This window comes from Bactrocera tryoni, chromosome 1 (genome assembly GCF_016617805.1).
Source record: "Bactrocera tryoni isolate S06 chromosome 1, CSIRO_BtryS06_freeze2, whole genome shotgun sequence".
Lineage (NCBI taxonomy): Eukaryota > Metazoa > Arthropoda > Insecta > Diptera > Tephritidae > Bactrocera > Bactrocera tryoni.
The window spans coordinates 84,110,573-84,123,309 of NC_052499.1; the positions used below are offsets into that span (position 1 = coordinate 84,110,573).

At 42.1% G+C, this 12,737-nt stretch overlaps 1 protein-coding gene across 2 annotated transcripts in view; it reads right to left on the reverse strand.

The window, feature by feature from the left end:
- The window catches only part of LOC120767693, a 32,926-nt gene that overhangs the window by 14,593 nt on the left and 5,596 nt on the right, over window positions 1-12,737 (reverse strand). The window contains exons 2-3 of one of the 2 annotated variants that reach the window (XM_040093897.1): window positions 6,346-6,378; window positions 1,899-6,253 (exon numbers count right to left, since the gene is read on the reverse strand). In XM_040093897.1, coding sequence (XP_039949831.1) covers window positions 1,899-5,857 — 3,959 coding nt within the window. In that variant the 5' untranslated portion in view covers window positions 5,858-6,253; window positions 6,346-6,378. Of the gene's footprint in view, window positions 1-1,898; window positions 6,257-6,345; window positions 6,379-12,737 lie in introns of both variants that reach the window. The other variant, XM_040093888.1, reaches the window with a different exon arrangement.

Sequence of the window (12,737 nt, forward strand, 5' to 3'; positions counted from 1 at the left end):
TGATATGCTAAATTTCACGTCAAAGTATTCATTAGTATTTGAGATAAGCGTCGTTTTGTGAGGCTCTAAAAGTGAATTCTTCGATTTTTACTATTTCCGATTTTTTTGAAAAAAGAGGTACGATAATGCATCATCTCATACTGCATTGGTTATTCGTGATCATTTCGTCACATTTTCAACTAAAATCGTGCCGCAATCACCGTCTTCGCCTGATTTACCTTCGTGTAACTTCTGGCTATTCAGCAAATACACATGACCACTCCGAGGACACCGATTTGACCCAATTGAGAATATAAAAGCTGAATCGAAGAAGGCGCTGATGGTCATCACCACGGAGGATTTTTCCAAGTGCTATGATAACTGGAAAATTCGATGGCATAAGTGTATTGCAGCGGCAGGGGATTACTTTGAAGAAGATGAAATGCACAGAATTCACCTTTCAATTTGATCACAGTAGTATATTGGGTGTAATTGTTCAAGAATCATCTATAATGAGTTCTTTAATTTAGACCTTTACTGTCAACGCTTGGACAGTCGACAATCAACTTATCGGAAAGGAATTAGATTCCTTAAGGGCAGCTCCAGGTCATACACATCGATAGTGACTCGCCAGCAGCACCGGCGACTTGCTTGGTGTTCGTCCCTTTAGTACGGACTTCGCACCTAATGACTACTACCTCTTCCTATTCATGGTGAATTTGTGAAAACCGACTGTTCCAGTTTTTTTGCCCATAGGGAAGAAAGCGACATTGTGAAATTAACCTCAGAATGGCCAAAAGTTGAGAAAGTTTTGATCACACTAACTAAGTTAGTTAAAACATTGAATTTAATGGAATTTTTCTAACAATATTAAGGTCCTCTTCAATGGTCTCTTACCACATTTGGGTATGGTTATATGTCACCGCAATAAAAATACAAAAAATATGCATATTTAACGTAGAAAAAAAGGTAAATTCCTGGGAGTTGCAATTAACTGATACCTAAACCAGTCATCTTCGATTTAAAAAAAAAAATCAGTTGAATATTCCATAAAAATGAATCATTAAATTCTTATTTCACTTTGCTTTAATATGTTACCGGAAATATAAGAGATTAACAAAATACGTGGTTCTTTGAAAATAGAACTACAAAAATATAAAATATTAAACTATAAGGTATATGGATATATTCAAATATATCTTTTGTAACATTCGGATTAAATTTCTCAACTTGACATTCATTTTCAGAACTTTCAGAAAAATACTTTGATCTTGCCTACAAGAATTATCTCACTTCCTTTGCCTACGAGTTTGTGTATGGTACATATATAGATACCGCTGTTTATATATCCAAATGCTTCGTAGCTTCGTGGTAAATTAAAATACGTTAAGTATCAGAAATATACCTGAAGACATGTGAGAAGCAGCTGCTTCCCGACGCGATCAAATCTAGCGCAGAAACTGGCGCAAAGCCAAAAATTTGCGAATTCTCTTACCCACCTGTGATTAAGTCTTTGTTTTGTTAGAATATTCCGTTTCGACACAATAGAATCGTATAAAAAATTAAACTTTTTAACTTTTTGGTATTGAAACCAAAAATTTCAACATTAAATACACCCATAAGCGAATAATAAATCAAATTTTAATGAGCTGCCAGTCAGAGATATATAGTCGCGAAAAAGCCATTTATATAGACTATAAATAATACAAAGCAGCGCTGAATATTACCCAGCATTTCTAAGAAATTATACACATTTTCCGGAAGTCCAAATAAACAGTTACCACAGAGTTGCTCGAGCTCAAACATTACATAATTTCCACTAACAATAACGCCAACACGAACTCTAATAAAACTGCCACTAACACTGATTGATTCGTGGTTAAGAAATTCACCAAATCTAGAGAGTTATTTATACGCACCTCAGCTTTTCCACCGTTTCGTCGTTCTCCTTGCTCTGGTAACCGTTCACCGAGCCGTTTGTCAATTCACTGTCCTCCTCTATTATCTCCACTGTTGACTTCTGATGCAGCCCGTTCATGTGCGCGAAGGATTTGTTAATGCCACCACCACTGCCGAGCACACTGTCATCAAGACTGCGTCTCTTCGGCGTCGCTGGTGTGCTACCCTCCACATGAATCGGTATGAAGTGCACATTACCAATACTGTTCCCTGTGGCACCGTTGATATTGATAATCTGCTCACTGTCGCCCTTACTAGACGAGGTGGCGGTGGAAGCGGATATATTAGCAACCGACGACCCGGTCGTTGACTCCACTACCACATCCGGCAAACTGATGCTCTCGATGCAGACCAAACGTTCATTCGGATCCACAGCCTCTGCCAGATAGTCGAGATCGTCGCATTGCATTAGCGTCTCATCGCAATCGGTCGAATTGCCATCGCGCACGAAGGGCAAACGCTGCTGTGCCAACGACTGTGTGTGTTGTTGTTGTTGACGATTGTTGTTGTTATTGTAATGCTGTTGCATTATTGGTGACCCGCTCTTTGTTGAACGCGTAGCGCGCGTTTCATTGTCGCTACTCGAATGCCGGCGGCTGTACGACGATGTTGACGAGCTGTGAGAATCAATGCCGCTGATACCCGAATCGGGGTAGCTGTTGCTCAGATTGGAATCACTCGTATTGGCACTCTTGAGTGTGCTGCGCTCAGGGCTATCGAAGTGTTGGCTATCCTCGTATTCAATGTCAAGGTTGTCGATCTTTGTCACGTCAATACCGGCACCAGCCTCTATGCCGTCAGAGTCCGAGTCTGCCAAGCTGTCTGCATCGCCATCATTTGCGGCGTACTTGGTATCGCTGTCCTCCTCATTTTCCTCTTGCTCGGGCACATTCTCCAGTTTCCTGTGATTATAACGCAATGGCCATTTGGGTTGGTAAACAGTTGCGGGAATTTCCTGATCGTGGAAGACCTCATCATCCTCGATGTCTTCCACATCGTCATCTACCGCGCTTATCTCCACGCCGGCGCTTTCGCGTTTCGTAATTGGCGGTTCATTTTCGAAATCGTAAAACACTTCCTGCTCCACCGGACTTCCAGCTATACTATTCTCTTGACCACTTGAACTACCGCTGCAGTCCACAACTGTTATTTTGGGTAATATCGGCACACGCGGTGCATCGTTAACACTTGCACTCACGTCACTGCTATTCGTTTGCGGCAAAACGGTTTCGCGAAATGCATCCGATATGTCAGCGTAGGAACTGGGCGCGGCTTCGCTCGGTTTAGCGTTAGTCTGTCCCATGGACGCGGCGTCGCTTGGGTACACAGACGAAGACGGAAAAGTTGATATTGGCGACGGTACGTCACACGCTTCGCGGTTGCCGCTCGCGTTATTTGTTGGTACACTTGCGGTTGTTGTTGCTGTTAAGGGGAACGCACTTTGCGGTGCCTCACTCGCTGTACTACATGTCGTCACTTCGGTGTTGCACTGATTATCATTAAGATCACTGTTACCGCCAACTTCGACGTCACTTTCACACACACTTACTGCGTCAGCTTCTTCTGCCTCTATGTCGCTTTCTATTATACACCCTTCACCCACGACCTTCGATGTTTCGTTTTGTTTACTTGCGTTGTTTGATTTATTCTTACGCAGATCGTCTGCAGTACACCCCGCACGATCATTCGGCTGTTCCGCGTTGTTGTTATCCGTGCCTGCCGTTTTGAAAGTACCGTTCAACTCGACTCTTATCTCGCGAATAACATCACACTCGCTGCCACAGGGCGCTTTCAGCCTCTGTTCGGACGACTCCTCTTCGATCATTTTGCTCTCATGCTGGGCTCCAGTCTCCCTCGCGCTCCACTGCGGATCTGCTGAGCGCGCACGCAAACCGGCATCCATTGTATCAGCTCTCGCGCTCAGTTGCTGCTCTCCCGCTGAATTGCTGCGTCGTTGGCGCTCTTCGTCTTCGAACGTTCGGCGCACATTCTTCGCGCTATTATTAGACCTCGTTATTTGATAACTATTTGTGGAAGCGTACGAGGGGTCGGAGATCAAGTCAAGGTGTGTACTAGCCGAATTATTTTGGCCATTTTGCATTACTTTGACTGGATCTGCAGGGGAGGAACTATTGTTATGACTATTTCGTTGTTGCTGATGCCGTTGATTATGATGGGGATGACTATTGTTGTTGACGTTTGTTGGCGCGCTGACAGGTGCTGACGTACGGGTGTCCTTCGCGGTTCCTTGTTGTTGCTTTTGCTGCTGAAGTTGTGCCAATTTTTGCTGCTGCTGTTGTTGTGTGTGTAAATGTTGGTTTTGGGCAGCGCTCTGCACTTGTGCTTGTGTATGGCGACTGCGGTTATGATTACGTCCACGCGCCATAAATAAATCACTTAAGAATTCCTTACTCTTTTTGAAAGCCTTACTACCAACACCGTTAACACTGCGTTCGGTTTTCGAATTCTCCAACACGGACACGGCGGAGTCGTCCTCCTCGTAGGGCGTTTCTGTGTCACTACTCTTCGAACGTCCGCGCAGGAATGAATACCTAAATGCTTTGCCAAGTTGTGAACGCTTTCGCGGACCGCGTCCAGAGCAGCTACTCGAACCACTGTAGTAGCCAGTGACACTGCTGGAATCGGCGGTGGCAGCTGAGACGTCGGTGATACTTTTACTGCGCGCACCCTTCAAATTCAGTCCCAATGTCAGCGATAGTCTCGATTGTCGTTTCGCTTCGTGGCTTTTTTGCACTTTCGGTGTTTTATTTGTTTTCTCAAGATTTCGATATTTCACTTCGTTAATTGCCGCAGCACTTGCTGTGTCAGTGGCTAGTGCAAGTTGCTCATCACCATGAAATGCTTCACTTTTGTGCCTATTACCGTTACCGTGTCTAAATCTATTTTCACTACCCGCAGCCGCTGCGACAGCCCTTTCGACATTTTCGGCGCGCGCGGCGCTACTCGCGATTTGGTGAATAGATCCGCGTTCTTCTGTATCGATTATTGATCGATTGGCGCATCGATCGTTTTTATTATAATTTCCGCTAATGACAACTGGTAAAGTGCGCCCCTGCCACACAGCTTCTGCGTTCGAACTGCCATGGCGATTCAGCGACTCATACTCACCGCAATCTGCAGCGTCGCGCACAGCGTACGTTCGTGCGGTACGATCATCATCGTCCTCGCGTTCGTGCCCAACAACGTTGTGCACATTCAATTTGCTTGGATTAGACGAAAACTTATTTATTATGTCGACATTAAAATCATTGCTACGCAAAGTGGCCGCTTTGTTGGGCAACGCAGACGACGCGACACTGCCTGTGGCTGCCACAACCCCACCACCCCGTGCGAAAGCATCAATTTCTTCATTCGCCGTGAGCGTGTTGTTGGCAGCTGTTGTTTTTGCTAAATTTAATTTGTCCCCCACTTCGCGTTCGCGTTCATCATCAATGCGCTTGCTGCGAAAATAGCTACAATGCTCGTTCACTGCCGCCGCACCACGCCCCGCCAGCAGTGATTTGCGTCCCGCATTCGCCAGTCCACTTTCATCACTTCTCGCATCTTCATCATCATCGCAATAGTCGTATTCGTCTTCTTCTAAATCTTTTAAATCATCGAATTCTTCTATTTCCGCGCGTGTAAACGTTTTGCCCGCAAACGCGTGCGTTGGCAACCCTATGCGCCGCTCATCGCGCTGCCGCTCTCGCTCATATTCGCGCTCGCGCTCTCGTTCGCGCTGCCACTCATTATAAGAGCGGTAACGCTCAATGGAAGCGGTTCTCTGTGCTTTATCACTATCGCTACTAGCAGCGCGCTCTTCTGGCGCCACTCCCGCTGAATAGCGCGCTGCCTTGGGACTCTTCTCCTGATTGGATTTCTTCTTCTTCTTTGAGGAGCGCCGCAGCAAGTTGAACATACTTTGAGGCGCTATTCACTTGTGTTGTCGCGCGTTGTCTTGGCACTTCAAGCACTCACTCACTACGGCTGGTGTTTGCTCCCTTATTTGCCTACGCTCTTGTTCTTTGCTTAAGCTGTATATTTATAGAAGATCATTAGCACTTGCCGAGCGTTTAGTCGCGTTTGTTTTAATTAGTTTTTTCGTTGTTTATTTCGGTTACAACTAAATTTACCGTTGTCTCTTCCTGCTTGTTTTGTTTAAGTTTTAGCACTCATCCTCTCTGCGGCTACTGGATGGGAAGCTTTTTATAAATATCGTTTACTGGCGTATTTTTAAAAGTAGCTCGCATATAGTTGATTGGTTTATGTTTTTTATTCCTAAGATCGCCTAGGTTGTGTGGCGCTCAGTCGGAATCTGCTGAAAGTTCATTAGAATTTTATGGAAAGAAATTTGTTTTTCACTTGAAAAAAATTGCGTTTTTGCTTTGAACAGCTGTGCATACTCACTTCGTTTGTAATTCCCCCGATTCACCAGATTTTCTGGAAAAGAAAAACGAGGAAATTAGTTGAAGACATATGTAAGTATGTATGTTAGACGTACTTTTGTGTAAGTTTTAGTATAAACAAAGATTTCCAGAAAGTAATTTAGCTAGTTCTGAGAGCTTTGGTTGCTTAGAAAATTTAGAGACTGCGTCGGTCATGGTCAAGAGTCATTGAAATAAGACGCATATTTACAAATGAATGTACCTATGTACATACCCATGTATATATGTATGTATGTATATATAGATGTAATTTCAAATATTTTTCACATTTTCTACGAAATTGATTCTTTGAAGTTATAATTCGGAAACGAAAACCGAAAACCGAAATTAGATAGAAATGATCAATTCATTTTTCTTCATTGCCATGTCATCTTCAAGGTTATAAGCTTGATATTCACAAGGTTCTTTCCAATTACCAGACGAGATAACTCAATATTTTCTGTCGACTACATTCTATACAAACCCTTATGCAATGCTGAGTATAAATAAATAGCAGCTAAAGACTGGACCGGTTTCACAGTCGAATTCAGAAAAGGTCATTGTTGATGGATCCATACAAAGCTAGAAGACGACCGGCATACGACCAGGAGTGTAGGAGTGTTAACAGATTAGTGATAAGCATACCAGTGGACTAGGTTTACCATACTATGACTATTGTAGCAGCTGTCAGGATGTAGGAGGAGAGGATACTGTAAAACATCTTATATGCGAATTGAATGCGCTATACAAGGGAAGAATCGCAACTTTCGTTGGAGGGTTTCCTGACGGCGTTTTAGAGGTTGCCACAAATAAAACTTTTTGTATTGCTGAACTTCATCAGAAGCACGGAGTGGCATTAAAAAAAGACAATAGAAGGAGGGGATATTAGTCCCTTGGCATCAGGCTCGTTACCTATTATGAAAATTTATTACGAAAATTCACGTTCTGTAAAGAATGTGTTTCGCGCGCTTCGCTCAACTTATGGTCAACATAATCGGCCCACTGACCCAGCATTCATTATTGGATAATATTCGACCAAATAGACCACGTCCAACACGCAGTGAAGAAAATCTGGCAGTCGCAGCTGAAAGTGTACACGAAGACCGTGGAAAGTCGGTTCGGCGCCATTCGCAGCAACTCGGACGAACGTATGAAACGACTTGGCGCATTTTATGTTAAGATCTTAAATTGAAAGGATATTAAAACATCTTGTGCAAGAACTGAAGCCGCTCAAACTTCCTGAGATCTGACATTTTCGAGCCAAATTTTTTCAGCGATGAGGCCCATTTCAGACTCAATGGACGCCGGCACTTCCTATACATCGCAAAGTCTACGCGGACAATCTCGCTTCGATTCAGACCTTGAAGCCAAACATCGGAAAACTACTGTTAAAGACTGATAAGGAAGGAACGACCTGTATCACTGTTTTGAATAGAAAGCTCCACTCTAAATTTCTACCAGAACTTCAGTGAAGCCAATATTTTGAACGATCTCCCTGTTGTCTCCATGTGTCAGACAAGGTCAGGTTGTGAAGGAAGTCAAGTCCCCTCTCAATAAACAAACCATCTTCACATTCTCTAATTGGTTCATTCGTTACAGTTGAGAGCCATAACTTTGAAATCGTAGACAATTTCGTCTATCTTCAAATCAGCATTAACAGCAACAACAATATCAGAGTGTTTACGGAAAATCTATTTTTCTTTGCATATTGACAACGACAAATACTTCAGTCGATGGAGCGATGTACTGTACGAGGTATATGGTGACATTTACATAGTTCGGTGATTATAGAGACAGTGTAAGGGCTAGGCTATGTCATGTTGGCCGGTTGGAAGCGTACATTCCAGTTTTAAGAGTATTCGATTCCTTACCCGCCGGTAGAATCAGAAGAAGACCTTCATTCCGTTGAAAAGATCTGATAGAGAAGGGCTTGGCTGCACTTTTCATCTCGAATTGGCGCCAAATATTGAAAAGAAGAAACGACTGGCGCCCTGTTGTTAACTTGGCAATCACGTTAGAAGAACACAATTTTTTAAACTGCCATTACTTAATTTCAAATTTATATGCCCAAAATTGATGGAATAATCAAAACTGTTTTCAGCACTCAACAATTTCTTCTCAGCCTTAATAAAAATACGCTACAAAGTGGCCGGAATAGAAGGTTAAATAAATACATATTTTCATTAGTCAGACGAACATTTGTAATGTTATAATTTTTTTAAATAACACAAATTTTAGAATATATTTTAACAAAGTCTGTGAATTTCAAACTGTTACTTTGTAAATAATGTTAGTTTTATGAGCCGCCCAGATGTGCGCACCTAATATATCTGGTATATCGGGTAAATAGTGAACAAATGCCAGGCTCTCTCCTATAAACACACAATCAATACCCGACAAATCAAACCAAATAAGTAGAGGACGCCACAGAATGCGGCAGAATGTGCCTTGACGTCATCCCGATTGATTTGCAAAGGAACAAACGGAACATTTGCCGTGCAGCATCCCCTCCGTTGCCACGTGTGAGGCTATAAAAAGTTGCTCAAGTGCGGAGAAGCGGCGGACTCGGCATATCGATGGACAAATAGTATACTAAGAATATATGTGTATGTGTGCATGTGTGTGTGCATATAAATTCATTCGAGTAGTGCAATTTTTAAATGTGGCATTTGAATGGCTGAAAATAAACGCAATTATATTGCGACGCCACATTCACTCATGCCGACACAGGGAAAACCGCACACAAATACAAAAACAACTGCGCGCATCGGCGACTGAAGTGCCATATAAACTAGCAACAAACAGCAGCGGCGAGTAAATTTCCATAAATATTCTTCAGCAATGTGTTAGTAATTGAACGTGTAAACAGTGTTTTTGCGTTTTTGTTTTTGTAATTACCTTAAAGGAAATATCCCTATTAAAAGCGCTAATGAGTGCGCCTGAATTAGCACACTTGAGTGTGTGCGTAAGCAGATACGCGGACAGGTTGTTTGTGTAAAGGTATGCGCTTATGCTTGAAACCCCTATAGGAATCTAGGGTGGCATATATACCGAGAGTTGAAGAGGGAAGCGAGACTAAAAAAAAGAGAACGAAATGCGTGGGTATGAATAGCTTGAGAAGCCGGCCGACGGGGGTAATGCTCGAAAATTCTACGAAAAGTTGCGGCGACTACCGGAAGGTTTCAAGACCGAAGCATACTCTTGTAGAACCCCTAAGGGTGATCTAGTGACTGATGTTTAGAGCATACTGAAGTTATCAAGGGAACACTTCTCTAGCCTGCTGAATGGCAGTGAACGTACAACGACATTAGAAGGCGAACCCGATTCCCCAATCGATGACGATGGAGCAGACATTCCATTCCCGACCATGAAGAAGTTCGAATAGCAATTACCCGCCTGAAGAACAACAAAGCAGCGGGGGCCGATGGATTACCGGCCGAGCTATTCAAACACGGCGGCGAAGAACTGATAAGGAGCATGCATCAGCTTCTTTGTAAAATATGGTCGGATGAAAGCATGCCCAACGATTGGAATTTAAGTGTGCTCTGCCCAATCCACAAAAAAGGGAGACCCCACAATCTGCGCCAACTACCGTGGAAAAAGCCTCCTCAACATCGCATATAAGATTCTATCAAGCGTATTGTGTGAAAGATTAAAGCTCACCGTCAACAAACTGATTGGACTTTATCATTGTGGCTTCAGGCCTGAAAAATCAACAACTGACCAGACATTCACCACGCGCCAAATCTTAGATACCCATGAAAAAAGGATCGACACACACCAAGAAAAGGGCGAAAAGGAGCTGCCTTTATGCTGAACAAATGCGGCTGCGTTTAATTCTGCTTTCTTCAGGTTGAACAAAGGAACAAAGAAAATGGGTCTGTCATCGAACAAGCAGTCATCGCATTCACGTCTTGGTTCGCATGTCACTGTTGACAGTCATAACTTTGAAGTCGTAGATAATTTCGTCTATCTTACAACCAGCATCAACACGAACAACAACGTCAGCTTCGAAATCCAACCCAGAATACTTGCCATCAGGTGCTACTTCGGACTAAGTAGACAATTGAGAACTACGAACAAAGATCAAACTCTACAAGTCTCTCAAAATTCCCGTCCTGCGATATGATGCAGAGGCATGGACAATGACATCATCTGATACATAAGTCCACCTTAGGAGTGTTCGAGAGAAAAGTTTTGCGGAAGATTTATGGTCTTTTCCGCAGTCGATGGAACGATGAGCTGTAGAAGATATACAACGACTTTGATATATGTAGTTTAGCGAACTAAAAGAAAGCGGCTAGCCTAGCTACATAGGTCATATCGTCCGTATGGATGATAATACTCCAGCTTTGAAGGTTTTCAATTCCGCTGGTACGCGCTAGTGGAAGCAGAAAAAGAGGCAGACCTCCACTTCGTTGGAGGAATCAGGTGGAGAAAAACCAAACTTGGTATCTCGAATTGGCATTAAATAGCGAAAGGAAGAAACCACTGCTCAATCTCAGATATATCTCTATAAATATCTATCTATAAATGTAGACGGATGGAAATGATTCATGATTCTGTACCATATCGCAGTAGCTATGCTTATTGGAAAATCTTAATAAATTTCCTGCAGGGTGTTGGATTAATAGTCCAACATCTATGTATGTTTATAAATACATACGCGAATATGAAAATATGTTTTGAGTAATAGTCGGGTAGTAATGATTCACTTTTATGATGAGTTGTTTTTAGAATTGCGTGTGACTTTTTTATATGTATGTATGTATGTTCAGGGCGTTGAACTCAAAAATGTATGCAAACCTATGGGATGAAAGGGTAAGTGTATGCTTTACATAACTCATAAACTAAAGTTATTTATAACCGGATTTCAATTTACCATATAAATATTGATTACATAATATTTATTATCTGTTTGAAATATAATTATCATTGTACCTTCAGAGTGGGTATCGTTCAATAAAAATTATATTGTCTAAGCTAGGAACATGCGGAATGGTTGAGGGAATTTTCACAGGGGATATTGAATAGGCTGAATATCATGCTAAATTACCGGTAATATTGAAAAGTAGTCCTTCAGAATGCAAAGCAGGAAGCAATTATGAAATCAATACTAAATTCCAAGTCAATGCAATATTTGATTTTCCAATTTTGGTTCTTAGTGATGCCAGATAAAGTGCCGTTCTGTAGTTCATGATAAGTAGTTATTCTTCACTTTACGCGTATTTCAATAGCTTCTGTGGTCTTACTATCGATACTCCAGTATTTTCTACCGAACCCCCTGCTCAACTGCTTGAAGCATTGCCTTACTAATGAGACGCAAGTTCACAAGAGATTCTTCACTGTTTCCATCGATCCTTGCTCTTGACATTTTCAGCTATCATCACGAGCTTTCAGCTTCATTCTGTAGGCGTGTGTCGCCTCCGGACTGTGACCAGTTAGTTTTCTAATCATGTTTTTTCATTCTCTTCCATCAAGAGTGAGCAGGAACTTTATGTATTTTTGATCCACCGTTTTGCACATGTCTTTTGTATCCCTTTAGACCATTACGTTGCGTTTTCACCTGTCTTGCCATGCTCTTGTCCAGATCGAGAAACTACAATGGTTTACTAATGTGGTTCACATTTTCGGATGACAGTCGTACACCATTCTTGGCAATTTCGTTCACTATCTCATTGCTACCGTTGCCTTTGTAACCTTGAACCCAGTCGAAGTGAAGTCGCTTACTTCTGTCAACGCTTTCAACTGCTGCCCTACTTCCCAAGCCACTAATGGCTGATATGCGATACAAGGTTACTTCGTTGATTGCTGCTTGCCTGTCTACGTAGATGTAGACTCTGGAATTGACTACAGGTGTATTAAAAATAAAGCTTCGCGGCCTTCGCAATAGCAAAGACCTCAGCTCGAAATATACTGGAGTGGTCCGGCAACCTAAAAGTCTGCCTTATGCCGAAATCTGGAACAATACATCCACGCATCAATCATCTAATCATCATATTGTGAACCAAATGAGTTATAAGTTGGTAGTTGTTATGATAGAACGAGAAAATATGTACCCTGTTTTAAACGAAATATATGTACATACTATACATACATATGTAAGTAGCACGTTGGATTCGCTTCCGAATCGTTACTTTCGAGTTGCTATTCACTCAATATTTTATAAGACCAGCGAAAAAGAAATTTTGTTACTTGAGCTTCTAAGAACACATTTATCAAAACGCGTTGGTGAAAATAAAAACTTCACTCTCTGTAATAATAAAAAATATTTGGAATAAGCAGATTTACACGAATTTGTCTGAAAATCCAAAGAATAAAAAAAAGTTGCTCGAGAAATTTATTTTCGAGAGCTCCACTCGAACACGCCAAAAT